The 17,742-nt window shown below is 40.3% G+C and overlaps 1 protein-coding gene across 5 annotated transcripts in view; it reads right to left on the reverse strand.

Annotated features, from left to right (window-relative positions):
• Window positions 1-238: 238 nt before the first annotated feature.
• Window positions 239-17,742, reverse strand: part of LOC133977911 (up-regulator of cell proliferation-like) — a 50,289-nt gene continuing 32,785 nt past the window's right edge. For 2 of the 5 annotated variants that reach the window (XM_062416550.1, XM_062416479.1), the window contains exon 3: window positions 239-4,950. In XM_062416550.1, coding sequence (XP_062272534.1) covers window positions 239-4,950 — 4,712 coding nt within the window. Of the gene's footprint in view, window positions 4,951-7,877; window positions 7,930-8,023; window positions 8,219-8,420; window positions 8,476-17,445; window positions 17,520-17,742 lie in introns of those variants that run through there. The other 3 variants (XM_062416404.1, XM_062416325.1, XM_062416247.1) reach the window with 3 other exon arrangements.

Genomic DNA, 17,742 nt, shown 5'->3' on the forward strand with positions numbered 1-17,742 from the left:
TATTCACTGTCAGCAGCTGGTTTAGTCTGTATTTGAGTTGAAACCACAAAGTCACATTTAAAATAAAACATGAAAACATATTTTAGGTAATGTTAATATTTCAGTGAGTTGATATTTTTTAAACAGCATTGATCTGATCTGCTGAAAGCTCTGAAGTGTTTAGTCATCATGTCCTTTTGTTCAGTTTTGGTTAAAAACATCTTGAATAGTTTCAAACTAAAACACATTTTTACATTGTTCACTTTATGTTGAAGGCAACTTTTAACCCCTTCAGTGCTTCTTCCTTTGTGATTCTCCTCCAGGCCTCTGGAACATCAGCTGGTTTGGCCTTGTATTGTTGAGCAAATCTGTCATTGTATCGTACCAGTACATACTTCCAGTAGTCAGATGACTCTATGCTGGGATCTGGAGGAATGAGCCAGTCCGGATAGTAGTTGGTGTACTCTTTGAAAGGATGAAACTCTCCTTTAGTATCTGAGTTATTGAATCTACCTTCACCTTGCACATCAGTTGTACACAGTGTTGGAGCCAGCTTCTCTGTGCTTTCATACCTATATCCACCGAGACCTTTTGGTCGATGAACAGCTGCATGATGCTGATCGTGTCCTTTGCCTCCAGCCTCACAGGGAACTTTACAAAATGGACATTGCTTTCCACAACCAAACACTCTCTTGAAAAGCTCATCCTGTGGTTTGATTGGAAGTTTGTTCAGAGTCTCAGTGATGTTTTCAGACTTTGAGAATTCCTCCTGAAGCTGTTTGTTCAAGTCTTTTATTGACATTTTGAGGCCGTTGATAAATGGATGACATGTGCTTTTGATTTGAAACAAGGTGGTTTCTTTATCCTCCACTGAGATTGAGATGTCTTTAATCAAATACTTCCGCATGTTGCTGATGAGCTTTGTGATGCTTTCATTGTTGTCTGGCAGTTGAACACCACCTGGTCCTTTTGAGGCCTTCTCTAATGCTGCTGTGATTTTATCAACTATGACTTGAAGGTTCTTCTTCTTCAGTTTGCACAAAGTTATGTTCTTTGACATTTGTTTCTGGATTTGCTGAAATATCCAATCCTTAACATATATTTCATAATTACTAATGTACCTGACAAAACTGTTAAAGTCATCCTTTTGCAGCAACTCTTCCTGAATGTTGTACTGGAAAAAGGAGCGGGAGCTGTACTCTGCTGAATGGGAACCTGTCACTATTTCATCCACAATGTCTATTCCCAAAGCTCTATCGATGAACTCTTCAACAGCAGGTTTGATGCAACATCTGACAAAATCATTTGCTTTGCGTTGACAATCATCTCTATCTTTGTAAAGATCAAGAAAATCTGTCAAGTACTGCCTCTTGTGTTTCTCCAGCTGAATTTTAGGATCATTATCAGACAAGTACTTTCTGTGCATTTTGAGGAATTCCCTTGAAGCAATGCCACAAATGTGAAGTTTCAGGTCAATCTCAAACTTTGCATTGGTTTTGTGATGCTTGTAGCTTTGTTGAAGGGTTTCATCTATTTTTTCAAGAAGATCTCTTGTAAAAGAGTCGTGGTAATCTGTGTTTGACTTTGCTTTATCAAGCACAAACCGTGTGCAAGACTCAATGACTCTGTCAGAGAAGTTCTGCAGATCTCCTAATCCCCAAAACACAGGCACAACCTTCTTCAACAAGGAGTCTACATGGTCATGGGTGGTTTTAAATGGATCCTTCCCAAACTCCTTTAGATCTTTAATCTTTTGGAAGTTTTCATTTACATTCCAGTTTGAGACATTTTTTCTCAACTGCTGCAGGACACATGCTGCGATATCTCGTTCTTTCAGGCCAGACACATTTTTAGTGGCTTCAGTCCACATCTTTTCAAACTCATCTATCAGCTGTTCATCAGACAGTTTGGTTTTGTCTTTACAGACACTCAGGAGCCTCATGACCTCGTCTTCAATCCTGCTTCTGTATTTTCTCTGAATGTCCAGAGCCTGGACACAACTTTTTTTTAGCTCAAGGACATAATCCAGTTTATTATTTGCTGAATGTCTGATTTTCTCAGCAAGACTACTGATACTTCTGAAAAAGTCAGTTTTGTATTTTTCTATCAGATTTACATTCTGGTCTTTCTTTTTGTAGTAGTTTGTAAGTTTTTCCTTCATTTTTCTTTCCTCTTCTATTATTTTTTGGGACACCTCTGTTTTTTTTGGTTCAACCAATGTGCTCCAATCCTGGACATCAGATCCAATGTCGGAATTTAAGATTTCCAACTCTGCTTCTTGTTGCCAGGAGAGGATTTCTTTTCTGAACTGCCATTCCCATTGATTGAACTCTTTGCAAAGGTTGTTGTAGGCCTGAGCCACAAGAGTGTTTCTGAAGCTAAAGATGAAATTCTCATATTTCACAGCTTTCCAGAGACTTCTGATCCATTCTAGAAACTCTGGGATCTGTGAGACTTGATTGTTTCTGTCTTCTGTCTCCAAAAGATGTTTCTTTAAATCTGCTACAGCTTCACTGTAACCAGTGCTCACTGGTGCCATCGGAGGGATTCCATGCCAGAGTCCTGGGATGTTCCAGTTGTTTTTGTCCATGTCATAGTCCAGCACATCTGTGAATGCTTTAATGGAGGGCTGCCTTTCCATTTCAGCAGCAATTTGTGTCATTTGATTGAGCTGATCCAAGAGATGCTTTCTATCTGTTATGTTTTTTGCATGAGCTGAAACTTCAGAAACATTTTGATGCACAAAATGACAAATTGGCTTTTTCCCAATTTCCTTCATTCTCAAGAAAGCGTGAGCTGCAATTTGCAGGATGTCTTTCATTTCTGTTGAGTTCTCCATTGCAACGTTAATAATAGTAACATCACTTAGGCCAATGACAAAAGTTGCCAGCTGGTTGTCATGCGCATAACTCTCCTCTAGTTCTGCCAGATCAGGAGACTTTAGACCCTCTGTGTCAATGAGAACTATAAAATCACAGTTCAACTCACATTTCATATGTTCACCAACTCTGAGGAAGAGCATATAAGCTCCTCTTGTGCATCTGCCGCTGCTGACAGGAAACTGCACACCAAACATGGTGTTGAGGAGTGTTGACTTCCCTGTACTTTGAACACCCAGCACAGTCAGTACTAACAGTCTGCTCTGTTCTCCAACCTTCTTGTGAAGCTCCATCAGCACATCTGTCACCCATCTCTCTGGGATGTTGGAAGCATCTCCATCCAAGAGCTCTAAAGGAAATCCATCCAACAGCATTTCAGCAGCCAAACCAGGGAGACGAGTTATTTCATCAGCAGTGAGTTTTGAACCATTAATTGAGAACTCATAGATGAGTCCCATCTCTCTCATGTAATGCTCTACTCCTAACAAGCTTTCCAGAAAATCTTTATCTAACTTTGCAATGAGTTTTATGTCTTTTTTCTTGCATTGCTCTTTGAACTTGTTGCGCAGATCAGACAGTTTTGTCCGTGAATGTGCGTTAAGTTTGAGTTTCATCCACTTAAGAAAAAAATCTCTTTTCTCTTTGTCACTTGTAGATAAGTTTTGAATAAAACTCTTCATTCCTTTGGAACGATTTTGTTTGCTTTGCTCCTTCCTAATTTTTTCTTTTACTTCCTGTAGCTGGCATTTATATTCTTCAACGTTTGAGTCACCAGATTTCAGTCTACACTCCTCCTTCTCTAACTGTGATAATCTTTTCCAGTTTTCTCCCTGCAGAGGAAGTTGTTGTTTCTTGTAGTCAGGTATACTCTGCCCCTCAATGTCGACCATGATCTCCTCAACTGCTTTCTTCTGTTTGTCACTTGTCATTTCATCCACAGATAGACCAAGCTCAACAGCTTTTCCAACCATATTAACAATGTTCAGTGTGGCTGATACATCTGGCAGTGAGCTCTTGATGGCGGCACAAAGTTTCTCTGTAAGCGCTGAAACATTTACTCTTGAGTCTTTGATTTTCACTCTGCTGTTTGGTAGCTGTAACTCTTCCTGTGTTTTCTTAACAGACATCATGTCCTCTTTAGAGTTGTCCTTGTGATTAAAAACCAAGAAGAGTTTGGATTTCACATCTTGAAGAGAAGTCAGAATCTTGTGTTCATTTTCTTCAATTTTGTCCAGGAACACAAAGGTAGCAGTTGACTCTTGAAAAAGAAAATTGAATTGTTCCAGTGACTCAAAAATGTCTCCTCTTAAATTGGCAAAGGCAACTGGTTCTGGAAATATGTCAAGATTTTCTCTGCCACAGGGAAGGAACCAGCAAACCTCAACCAAACCATTTGCTATTCTTCTTTTAAGTTCTCCTCCTTTCATATCTCTGTGTATGAAGATGTTGTGATTCTGTTGGCCACGACTGAGAACATGATTCAAAACCTGTGACTTGGAGAGACTACAGTTTTTCAGCCTGACAAAGGTGAAGAATGGTATGTTTGCTTGAACAATGCTGTCTTCAACAAATCCTCTTGATTCAGACAAATCCTGTGGACGCCATTCTTTGACGATGTCTCTCAGAGCCCACAGCATCAGAGTAGACTGACTGTTATTGCCATGAGGCAACAGCAGTGGGACAGAAAACTGACACATTGACATCTTGAGGGCCATTTCCTGTTGCAAGAAGCTGTCAGCACAAAGAAAGAGTGCAACTATGAGGTCCAGAGGGTTAACCTTGTTGTCTGCAGAGTCATCTGTGTTTTTGTCAAAGTCATTGTTTCCCTCATCACCATCATCATCATCATCATCATCATCATCAACATCATTATCATCATCATCATCATCATCATCTTTTGATACTTGTGTACAGTTTCTGCATTCTGCGTTGATTTGAAAGAGTTTCCTGAGAAAGCACCATGGTATTTTCTCCAGTGATTCAACAGTTTCATCATAAATGCTGCTTTTGTTGATTTCCAAGAGAGAGCGAAGAGTGAGCTTGTTGGGATAAAATGTCTGCAGTCCAAGTTTGGAGAGAAAGTTGAAAAGGGCTGGGGAAGAGAAACGAAACATAACTTTAAAAACCATCAACTGTTTATGATGTCATATGTTTCAATCTGTGTGTACTACTGTGTTTTTGTGTGTGTGTGAGAGAGAAAGAGAGAGAGAGAGAGAGAGAGAGAGAAAGAGAGAGAGAGAGAGAGAGAGAGAGAGAGAGAGAGAGAGAGGTGCATACCAGGCCACATTTAATTTGGCTTTTCACCTGTTTGTCAAATGCAGAGGTGAAGCATTTTGGCTGAAACATATTTATAAAACAGTGAAATAATAGGAGACGCTGACAGATATTGATTATGTTCTCTGCTGGATTTAAGGTCATGGAATATGTGACTGTCAGTTTTGTGGGGAAATTTCTCACCTCTGAATATCCAGCATAAACACAACACAAATATTTAATTAAATATAGACTTGTATATCTAAAAAGAGATTAAATTGCTTAAAATAAGCACGTAGGCTTTTATTGATAAACAGTCTTGTTTGTTCAACAGGCTACACTACACTACGGTTTGCAGCTAAACCTGAGACACTAAGACTCAAGTGGATGTTTGGCTTCATTTAGCTCAGTATTAACATCCATATCAACACCATCTTCACCTCCACCTTCTCCATTCTAAACTGATGCTCCATCTCTGGCACTCTTTCCACATGTTGCATTGTTTATTTTTTTAAGAATGTCAAGACAAACTTTGATTTGTCACTTCTTCTCCTTTTTGTTTCCTGTGAACATGTTTATTTGGTCTGAATGTAATAATTAGAATATACTAAAGATAATGATATAATCATTTTAAAGAGTTCATATTTTGAGTTGACCTCTTCATTGTACCTGTCATTGGACCAGATGCAACAATATGTTCGTATTTTTCTTCTTAAATCTGTTGTACTTTTTTCGTGAGGTGGAATTTACGAGTGAGCTATGTCGGATTCACCAAACACTCATATCACCAGGAAACAGTCGTAAATGACCTTCGTAAACATGATGAATCCCACCTGTTCTAAATGGACGCGCGTTCCCGAGAATAGTAAATGAACATGAATGACGCCCCCAAAATACCATATAAGGTCAGACGACCGGCAGGTTGTGGAGAAGCTCCATTCATGAAAATGGCACTAAAGACTAAGAATAAGAACTTTACAAGCTCTCAGACTGAGGCCCCGCTCTCAGAAATAGATCAACAGAAACACATATTATTATTTAGTGTTAGTGGAATTAAAGGTCCTGAGAAAGACAAAGAATGAGGAAAAATGACCCGTGCTGTGAACGCTGTCTCAGCTGTTGCACCGTCACAGAAATAAAAACAAAAATGACTGAGCATGAATTATGCCAGAGGATGTCATCAGCCAGGGAGTTAAACTATTACTTCAATAAGCAATATTTCAATTACATGAATAAAAGTTATTAATAAATAGTCAGTTTATATTGTGGAAAAGTAACTGTTGACAAGTCGCTTTGTAGTTTCGGCCGCTAATATTTATATTGTAAGCTTGCATTATATCATAGTTTCAATTGTCAATTTAAATGACTGATATATCTACCTAAATTGTTAAATAGCCTGCTTCTTTATACTAAATAGCCTAATAATTTTACAAACAGAGTAATGTCATCATGATTATGGATTCAGAAGTGCAATTTAATGAACGGGACACTTGCCTTCATCCCCTGTAGTTCACACCCATTACACAGGAGTCTCTAAAATACTGACAATATAATATACACTCAGCCTGCGGATCGACATTATTCATTTCTCTGTTAAGTGGTAGTCAGCATACAGTGATGTTAAAAAGAAAATCCAAGTCAGTTGATTCTGAAGCTCAACTGCTGATGTTACACCTGCTGCCGGACTGCTGTCAGCACAGACCTGCTAACACCCTGGATACTTGTGTACAGTTTCTGCATTCTGAGTTGATTTGAAAGAGTTTCCTGAGAAAGCGCCATGGTATTTTCTCCAATGATTCAACAGTTTCATCATAAATACTGTTTTTGTTGATTTACAAGAGAGAGCAAAGAGTGAGCTTGTTGGGATAAAATTCCTGCAGTCCAAGTTTGGAAAGAAAGTTGAAAAGGGCTGGGGAAGAGAAATAGACAAGCCGGCAGAAGAAGTTGGAGATGAGGGTAACAGTTCATTGTCTTTTGTGCTGATAAACTACAGCAGGTTACAGCACTCGTATCGTGCTTGGCTGTTTTGTATCATATAGTGATGTCTTAATACCCATGTGGAGGTGTTATGTGTTCATACCTATCTTGCTTATATAGTATATGATGTCACCCCCCCCCCCCCCCCGGAAAAATGTTAGTTCCCCCAAAAGACATGATATCGTTGGCACACTGCCATCAGACAATTAGACAGATAGATTGCTTTGGAGGACTGCAGGTTGGTTGTGCGTGACAGATACGACAGATCTGCACCACTCGTAAATTCCGTTCGTACCTAAGAGAAAATCCAAAAATACGAGGAAATTGGTGAATGCGGCAAATCCTCGTATATTACTCTTACGAATGGTTTAAGAACGAATCTGTGCGTACTTGCATCTGGCCCATTAACTGACTGTCATTGTTTACAGTTGGATTGTGAACTGGAACCAATTTGTTTCCTTTTTTTTTTTACACAAATTAAACATTTCTCCAAAAAACGCACAAACATCCATATTTTCTGTAGGTGTTTTAGGTCCAGACAACAGTCCAATTAGCATTTTGCTAAAGCAAATTGAAAGCAATTTGTTTCTTTTATAACAGCAGTTTAAGATCCAGGCAACATTTCAGCCAATGCATTCCAACTCTTTCACTTCCTACAAGCACTATTTACAGTAAACCAGAAACATGAAAAGAAATCAGAATGATTCTGATATCAAGATCTTGTCCCTTGCCAACAGATTCTGTATTCATATGCAGACGTCTGTTTATAGAGATGAATAGTTTGCTTACCTGCTGACCCCAGTATCACTCCCACTTCAGGGCCAAATTCCTGAGCAATGATCTAGAATAAGTAGAGGACAAATATTTTGTAACTGAACACAGTCTGTTTTATGTGAATTCAGAGTTTATCAGAGACAACTAGTTGTGTTCTCCACCTGTGATGTGAGGAACTTCTGTATCCTGCAGGAGAGGAAAGGTCTGTTCAGTATGCTGCTGACTGAGGGTCTCTCTTCAGGGTCATGTTTCAACAGCTGAGCCAAGAGAGAGCGCAGTTCTTGGGAGTAGTGATCAGACACAGGAGGGTATGAGCCACGGATAATCTTCAGAACTAGTTCCCTCATATTATCAGCCTCAAACTGAAAGGAAACACATTAAGTACACAGTTATAACCACTGCAGGGAACATGAGGAAAGGAAAAATGAGCCATTGTTGTGTGTTAGCCAAATATAAAGAGAAGAGATCTAAATCATTATTTGGGAGAACATTGCAGTGCTGTATAAAATACATTAAATCTACATAAAGTAATAAACAGCTCACACATAGAATACTTACTGCAGGCTTAAGAGTGCACATTTCATTCAGGACACAACCTAGGGCCCAAATATCACTGCAGAGGGAGAGAAAGTCAGAGGAGAGAGCAGACAAACAGCCTGGGATCAGTTATGAAGGCAGCTTCATTGCTGACAAAACCATAAAGTGGACATTAAGATTGAGAGGTTACGTTTATTGACAAAACTCCAACATATTTCATTGTCCTCTACACTCATCTTGTCAATGTCAGTCTTGTTACCTCTCTCTGTGTTGTGTGTCTTGTTTTTTTATTATAATGCTTCTGCTTGCCTTGTCTGTCAAAGCAATTTGTAAACTCTGTTTTTAAAAGGTGCTATATAAATAAAAAGTCATTATTAAAAAAAAGTTATGTGGACTTCCGGTTGCAGCAACATGGAGTAGACGTGAGTTAGGGAGCTCCGCCAAACATTGAATTTTACAATTACTTTAAAACTTCTTTTACGGAGGTGGCTGTCCTCTGCTTAGATGCAGAGAAAGCTTTTGATCAGATTGAGTGGGCATATATGTTGAGGGTGTTGGAGGACTTTGGATTTGGTAGCCGTTTTGTCTCATGGATTAAAATTCTATATGCCCATCCTTCGTCTTCCATTCTAACAAATCAAGAAAGGTCAGCGCCATTTCCATTACATCGTGGGACACGCCAGGGCTGCCCCCTCAGCCCTCTCCTGTTTGCGATTGGTATTGAACCTCTTGCTATTAGTATCAGGCAACAAAGCTCTCTCAAACCTATTCGTCTAGGTGATGTGGACCACCATTTATCTTTATATGCAGATGATGTTGCAATCTTTATGTCACAGCCTGAACAGTCTATCCCCATTCTGTTAGACCTCATAAAGTCATTTGGTGAGGTTTCTGGGTACACAATTAACTGGCAAAAAAGTGAATTTTTGCCTCTTGGAGAAAACCATAAAGCGGAATTTCTGCATAAACTTCCATTTAAAGTTACAGACAAATTGAAGTATCTTGGTGTAACTTTACCAAAAGATCCTAAACTAATTTTCAAACTGAATTTTAATGAAAAGGTGGAAAGATTAAAAGGAGATATTGGCAAGTGGCGCATGCTCCCACTTTCTATGGTGGGTCGTATAAATGCTATCAAGATGGTCTCACTGGCAAGATTCTTATACCTCTTTCAAAATCTTCCTATTTTCCTGACAAAATCATTTTTTAAACTACTAGACTCAATAGTCATGCCTTTTGTCTGGGGTTTTAAAGCTCATAGAATATCAAAATCTCATTTACAAAAACCAAGAGAGAAGGGGGGGGTTTGGGTTACCATGCTTTCAGCATTACTATTGGGCAGCAAATCTTAGAGCTCTTGCCTATTGGCGTGAAGGCTATAGCCTGGAAATTTCAACAACAACCCCTGCGTGGGTAGCCATTGAAAAGAAAGATGTCAAAGACAGTTCACTTCCAGCTCTACTTTTCTCAACACCTGTACTGTCTGTAAAGACTAAAGTAAATAACCGAATAGTTCTTAATTGTTTGAAAATTTGGCAGCAAATTAACAGGTGCTGCAAGTTGCCTAGCACATCTGTCTATGCTCCAGTGTGTCATAACCATGCATTTCCCCCTTCACTCTCAGATGCAACTTTTTGTAGTTGGAGGCTAAAAGGCATAGTAGTTTTGAAAGATCTGTACATTGACAAACATTTTGCCTCATTTACTCAGTTAAAAGACAAGTTTTCCTTTCCATCAACACACTTCTTTAGATATCTTCAAGTTAGGAACTATGTCCGCCAAAACCTGCCTAACTTTGAATCCCTCCCTGAGGAAAGTAGGGTTTATAGTCTTTTGCTTGGTCCACCAGATTCAAAACACTTGATCTCAGACTTTGTCAAGGTATTTTCTGAACAGGTGAACTATGCCACCCACTCTTTGAAGAAAGCTTGGGAAGAGGAACTGGGTTTCCAGATTGATGATATTGTTTGGGAGGAGAGTCTTGGTAGAATCCAATACTGTTCTATTAATGCCAGACATCACTTAATCCAGTTTAAGGTCATGCACAGACTTCATTATTCAAAAACTAAATTACATAGAATATACCCTACTGTTTCCCCTTTGTGTGATCGATGTAAGTCAGCAGATGGTTCCTTAACCCACCTCTTCTGGACATGTCCAAAATTGTATGACTTCTGGTGTGGAGTATTTCATTGGTTTTCTGAAATGTACGGCTGTGTGCTCAAGCCCGAGCCAGAGGTGGCACTGTTTGGCTACTCCCTGTCTCTATTGACTCACAGCCCCCCTGTACAGCACACCATTATGTATGGAATTTTAATTGCAAAGAGATTGATTTTAAGACTTTGGAAGTCAGAAGCAGTGCCACTCTTCAAGACGTGGCTAACAGATCTTGCCTCTGTATTACACATGGAGAAAATCCGATATGGCATGACGGACAATCTTAAAAAATTCTACAAGATTTGGCAGCCATTCTTGGACCATCTTGCTCAATTTGATGGAGACCTTGAACAATTCTGAGACTCACAATACGCCATTCACCTCTTCTTTGATAAACTCTGTTTTTAATTTACAGTACCAGTGATGCAACAGTATATGTCTTTATCTTGAGTTATACGCCCTGTACTTCTTTGTTTTTGTTTTGTCTTGTTTTGTTTTGGGTCTGTTTGTTTATTTTATTTATTTATTTTTTCATATAGACATGTTTTACTCCTAATTTCTGTTCCATTGTACTAAACTACTTGGAAAACACTTAATAAACATTATTGTTAAAAAAAAAAAAACTTCTTTTACAAAACCTTCACGAACAGAGGTAAATGCATCTGTGAGCCAGATGACGAAGCCAGGCAGAGGTAAAAGGCCTGAAAAAGACTCGGCGAACGACGAACACACCGGCGAACCCTAGCCAAGAGTCTACTTGAGGAAAAAGCTAGCACTAGCGGTGCCTCTGCTACAAATGAAGACGTTTAAGTAGCTATCACCATGCTGAGCTCCACAGTAGACAAACGATTTGCTGAAATCAGCGTGACCCTCTCAGGTCTGAAATCTGCTTTCTCGTAGATCACCGTCCGTTTAATTTCAACTGAGGAGGCCATACAGTCGCATGAGAAATGGATCGACGGGATGGAAAGACGGTATGCTAACCTAGCCTCCAAAGCTGCACAGCAGCAGGGGAAAATTGACGACCTGGAGGCGTGTAGCCGACGACAAAACATCCGTATCGTGGGCATAAAGGAGAAAGCCGAGGAAGGTAATCCATCTGACTTCGTGGCTAAACTTTTACCCGAGTTACTGGGAAAGGAGCATTTCAATAAAACGATAAAGGTGGACAGAGCCCACAGAAGCCTTAAGCCTGCCCAGGAGAAAAAGTCAAGACCTATTATAGCAAGGCTGCATGACTACAAGGTAAAAGAGTTTGTTATGCATCTGGCAAGGCAAAACTCCCATTTCACATACAACGGTACAAGTGTGTTCATCTTTCCGGACCTGACTTCGGCAACTCTCCAAAAGCGACGCCAGTTTGACGAGCTTTAAGTGAAGTGCTAGTAGAGGAAGATCAGATATGGATTTCGACACCCCGCCAGGTTCATCGTCACCGTCGGCAATACATCCGACACCTTTGACACGCCAGCCGAAGCGGAGCCGTTCCTGAAGCAGAAGGCGCCCAACTGGTAGCTAATTTCAAGCTTTTGACATTGCAGTAAACATGCAGAGTCAGTCGGTTGCTGGCTGTTCACATAAACTGTGGACTTTCTAGTCACCTTTTGCAAACTTTCATCAAACTCCTGTTAAAAACTCCTAGAAAAAGGGACGTTTTCATTTGTTATAAATGGTTCTTAGGGCCCGAGCACTGACCAGTGCGAGGCCCTATTGTATTTGTCCTGATTCTTATTAGGGCCCGAGCACTGACCAGTGCGAGGCCCTATTGTATCTGTAAGGATTTTTCTCTTCTGTCACAATGATGGCCTTTTTGACAGCCTAAAACTGTCTGAAGAAGCTGCTAAAGCAATGGATGAAAACATTACCCCAAAAGAGATAAGTAGTGCTATCTCCTCCTTTCCATCCAATAAGGCCCCAGGCCCTGATGGTTTTGGCATTGAATTCTTTAAGAAATATAATTCTACAGTTACACCTTTGCTTCTCCGTATGTTCAACCACTCAAAAGACACTTCTGTACTCCCTTCATCTTTGTATAAAGCAAGTGTTTCTCAAATCTTAAAGCTGGGCCGGGATGCGATGGAAGTTTCATCGTATCGTCCTATTTCACTGCTGCCAACATAAACTAAGATCATCGGTAAGATACTAGCCACAGACTCAAAGCATTTATATGCGCAATTCGATTTTATACTTATTTATCATAGGTAACACACTGATGGCTCCTAACACAGCAGCTACTGGGTTAGGTTCCCAGTTTTTCGATCGATCTAATAAGCACGCGCTGCATTTATAGTTACACAAACACACACGCGCTGTCACTTTAGTGCGCGCTCTTGCTCGTTCATTCAGATTCCGGGAGAATACGTCTAATTTGCGGGCCTCATAGAAACGCTATCAATATGCGGGAGACTGCCGCGCACGGGGGGGCGGGGCGGCACAGCACATCAGCGATCTAATAAGCGGCAACACAGAGCTTTGCTCTCGCACGCGCTGCATTTATAGTCACACAAACACACACGCACTGTCACTCTAGTGCGCGCTCTTGCTCGTTCATTCAGATTCCGGGAGAATACGTCTAATTTGCGGGCGTCATGGAGACGCTATCAATATGCGGGAGACTGCTGCGCACGCGGGGGGGAGGGGGGGGCGGCGGCACATCGCCGGCACAACGCTGATGTGGTGTCCATCGGACCAACCCTAATCAATTAGACAAAATCCAGAAATAACCCCAATAGTCTTACAAGGAACGCCAAAACAACGTTCTCTTTATGCTGACAACAGCCTCGTATACCTATCAAACCCAGAGACATCAACACCTCCGCTCCTCTCGCTAATTAACCATTTCAGCTCGTTTTCAGGATTTACAATCAATTGGGAGAAAAGTGAGTTAATGCCCATTTCCACACATGTCAGCAAGTATTCTGTCCTGGATAACACGTATATTGTAGACAGATAGCTAACAACAAAGACCCCATAGACTTGATTCCAGGTTGAGAGCTGTTTACTGAAATCTTCTGAGGCCTTTCTTTATTGTAAAACTGCAACACAATGAAATATACAGAATGTTACAATTGAAATTAAATATATGCAACAATTCTGGTCACACTTTCTTTTTCCTTTTTCAGGTTACAAATCAGGTAAGTAACACAATATTAACTAAGGTAAACACATCTTTTTTTTTTTTTTTTTTACAGTATCCTCTCACAGGTAAATAACAGCATAAACACAGTAAACCGGCAATGATTCACATATAAACATAAAATACAACATGAATGAGGCTTGACAATGAAACAAATTTGCTATGCTACTAGCTACGATCCTGTTAGCTTTAGCATTGTAAGCATTGTTTATCAACTAAAGGATAAAGGGGTTTTCAACCTCAATGCACTTAAACTTAACTTAACTGAGCTAAAATCAGCCATACTTACTGATGGATCTACTCCAAGATTCAGACAACAACCACTGAGGTGTAGCACAGTCTGCGTCTGTTATGCTGGTCACTTCTCAAGTCAGACCTTTTTTGGTGTAAAACCCTGATGTGCCACTAGGGGGCCACTAACATTATTCAGACACTGACAGGAGTCAGAACAGCAAGCAATTTTTACAAGCTTCCCCCTTCAAAAAAGCTTACAACAGTTTTACATATCTTGGAATCACGATAACTAAAAAGGCAGAAGATCTTCTTCAAGTCAACTGGAAGAAGAGAATCAATCAACTGAAGCAAAATATAGAATTTTGGAAAACGCTCTGTATCTCCATGGCTGGGAGAATCAATGCCATCAAAATGGTTATTCTCCCTCGCTTTCTTTTCCCTTTTCAGGCCATTCCCTCTTTCATTCCACCCTCATACTTTGAACAGCTTGACTCAATTATTGTGCCCTTCCTATGGTGCTATAAAGCTGTCCGAATCACCAAAAAACATTTGATCAAGCCATAAACGACTGGCGGCTTCGGTCTTCCTCACTTTAAAACTGGGCAGCTCACTTAAACATCATAGCGTGGTGGAAACATGGCCTAGCCAATGACTCAGATGACTGTCCGGCCTGGACTCAGATGACTGTCCGGCCTGGCTGTCTTTAGAGAGGACACTTTGTAATAAGACTTCTCTGCTTGCCCTTCTTAACAGTCCAACCAATACAGGTAAACCTCACTACAACAATAGTTTTGTTATCAGAAATACACTTAAAATTTGGAAGCAAATTAAAACATACACAAAAGCACCAAATACATATATTGATAGTCCCATATGTGAAAACCATGCATTTATTCCTGGCTTGAGTGACAATGTCTTCACAGAATGGAAATTTAAGGGGATCAAAGATATTAGGGCCTTGTATCTGGACGGGCACATTATGTCATTTGAGCAGCTGCATAGATCGTATAATATCCCAACTTCTAACTTCTTCAGCTACTTGCAAATTCGTGACTATGTAAGGAAGAATATAACTAACTATGAAAGGGTCAGCTCCCATAACTTTCTTGACAAGATTAGTAAATTTGATGCATACAGCAAAGGGGCAGTATCTTACTTTTATCAAACCATACAAGAATACACAGATGTTCCTACAGGTGTTTTTAAGCACAATTGGGAGGCTGAACTAGGTGAGGTGATGGATGAGGAGACCTGGGAGGAATGTCTTGAAAGCGTACATAAATGTTCAATTAACTCCAAACACAATCTGATACAGTTCAAAACAATACATTGATTGTACTATTCCAAAGACAGATACACAGGATTTTCCCTGAGGTGTTTCTTTAGCGAAGCGTCTGATGTCAGCTGGCAGTGATGATGATGCTACTCGAAGCTGGTTTTCCAAATTTGAGTCAGTCAGTCTTGAGCGGAAGCGAGTCTTTGCAAGAGTCAGTTTTGAAAAAAACTGCTCACAGCGATACGTTGTCCCAAACAGAGATGCAAACTTCAGGGCATGTCTCCTCAGGATGGGAAAATCCTCAGCACGAACATACAGTTTGTAAAAGTCTAGCAGAGAGAGGTTGTTGTACTTGGCTTTGAGCTCGTTGTTGTTTTGCAGCTCAATTATTTCCATTTTGAGGTTGTCTCGCACATCAGATGGTTGCACATTAAATGGCGTCGCAAACATGTCAAGTTCCTTTTGTATATTTTTCACATCATGAAACCGCTCATCAAATGCCTGGATGAGTTTTGCACACTCACCAGCATATTCAGTCATAACATCAGGCGTTTGTTCTTGTAGGGTGGGAAAGTGCACAGTGTTTCCCCTTTCCAGTTGTCCTTGCCACAACCTTAACTTCACTTCAAATGATTTCACATTTGAAAGCAGAGAGCTGATGAGCTGGTTGGGACCTTGCAGCTTGATGTTTACCTCTGACAGGTGCTTGCTGATGTCCACCATGAAGGCTAGATCACGGAGGAACTTGCCATCACTGAGCTCCATGATGAGGTTTCCCCTTCATCTCCATGAAGCATCTGACTTCTTCCCGCAGCGTATAAAACCGCGCCAACCATTGCATCATCCTTCAGCATGAGGTTTCAGCTTCATAGCTATTAATTCACTCACCACAAAACTTGCACGCGTAATATTCTCTCTGTCAGTATGTGGTCGTGTGAAAGCTGCTTTTTGAGCACCCAAACTCCGACGAAGAGCGTTAATTTTATCCAATCGCATTTTTCCTCTCAACTCCTCGAGTTTAGCATGTTTTGTGCTTTAGTGCCGCTCGAAATTTGCCCTTTTCATCACGTCAACAAAGAAAAATAAATTTGTCCATTTTTCCTGGAATACGCGGCACTCTGCATCCACCTTCCTTTTCTTGGCAGTAGCCATGATTCATCACTTGTCTTTTTTAATTTTTTTTAAATGATGCATCGCTTGTCATCCGTGTCAATCACTCCGGCCCAATGCAATGACACGTACATCACATGCTGTATTAACTGACCCTGACAGTGACTCGGACATAAGACATAGCCGTCTGTTTTTTCCAGATTTTTTATTTATTCACATATATGCATGTATGAAGATATAAAATATAAAAATTGTATTGCATTGCGGGCCAGATGAAATGGTCTCACGGGCCGTATACGGCTTGGAGGCCGGACGTTCCCCGCCCCTGCTCTAAACCCTTTAATAAAAACTGGGGAACCTAACCCAGTAGCTGCTGTGTTAGGAGCCATCAGTGTGTTACCTATGATAAATAAGTATAAAAGTCAGGCTATTGCATATGGCAGGGATCCTAAAACGGTGGACTCCGGTCCGCATCCGGACCGCGGGACCGCTATCTGCGGACCCTGGTCTAATCTTAAAAAAAGAAAAATCTTTTGAATAGCTTACAATATTATTATTATTAAATGCGAGTGTTGGTGCGAGTCGGAATGATCCGTTTTGTTGCTGGTATGGATGTGTGACTCCAGTCTTTCACCGTGTGTATTTTGGTCTCCATGCCAACAATGCGCTGATAGGCTGTGACTTGTTGGGCATGTGCATTTGCAGCGCGATGGATGGTGGTGGTGGATACATTGATTTGTTCTGGCTTGACCGACTAATAAACAGACCTTTGACTCATTGAAAAAAAATGTTGTGGACCTTTAAGATTTGTATGTGAGGAACACTGGCATATGGTACGGTTGTAGCGAGAAAACTTATTCTACTTATGTGGAAGTCAGATAACGCACCAACATATGTTATGTGGAAAAGAGAGCTGATTAATGTGCTGCACTTAGAAAGGATGAGGTTCTCTAGCAAGTCCTGTACTTAAATACCTTGAGAAGGATGAACTGAAGGCATAACTGTGTATTCCCTGTACTGTATGTTTGTTTATACTGAAAATCAATAATAAATGTAAAAAAAAAAAAAAGTTATGTTAACAGTAGGTCTACTAATTTACCCTCAAATGAGAAACAAAAGCATAATGTTTGTACCTTTTGTTGTTGTATTGTTTGTTCTCCCAGATCTCTGGTGACAGGTAAAGAAATGTTCCTGTAATTGTTGTTGCCAGTTCTTCAGTGCTGGAAATGAGAAGAGAATAGAAAGCAGACTGTATTATTATTCATAATTTCCATTTTAATCTTGGCTCTATAGGGATCTGCAGTCAGATGACATTTTACAAACCTGTTCAGCACTCTTGCAACTCCAAAGTCCCCAAGCTGTACAGTCCCATCTTTAGTCAAAAATATGTTCTATGTAGAAATCATAAAAGACATAATATCATTATCATG

This window comes from Scomber scombrus, chromosome 1 (assembly GCF_963691925.1).
Source record: "Scomber scombrus chromosome 1, fScoSco1.1, whole genome shotgun sequence".
NCBI classification, from domain to species: domain Eukaryota; kingdom Metazoa; phylum Chordata; class Actinopteri; order Scombriformes; family Scombridae; genus Scomber; species Scomber scombrus.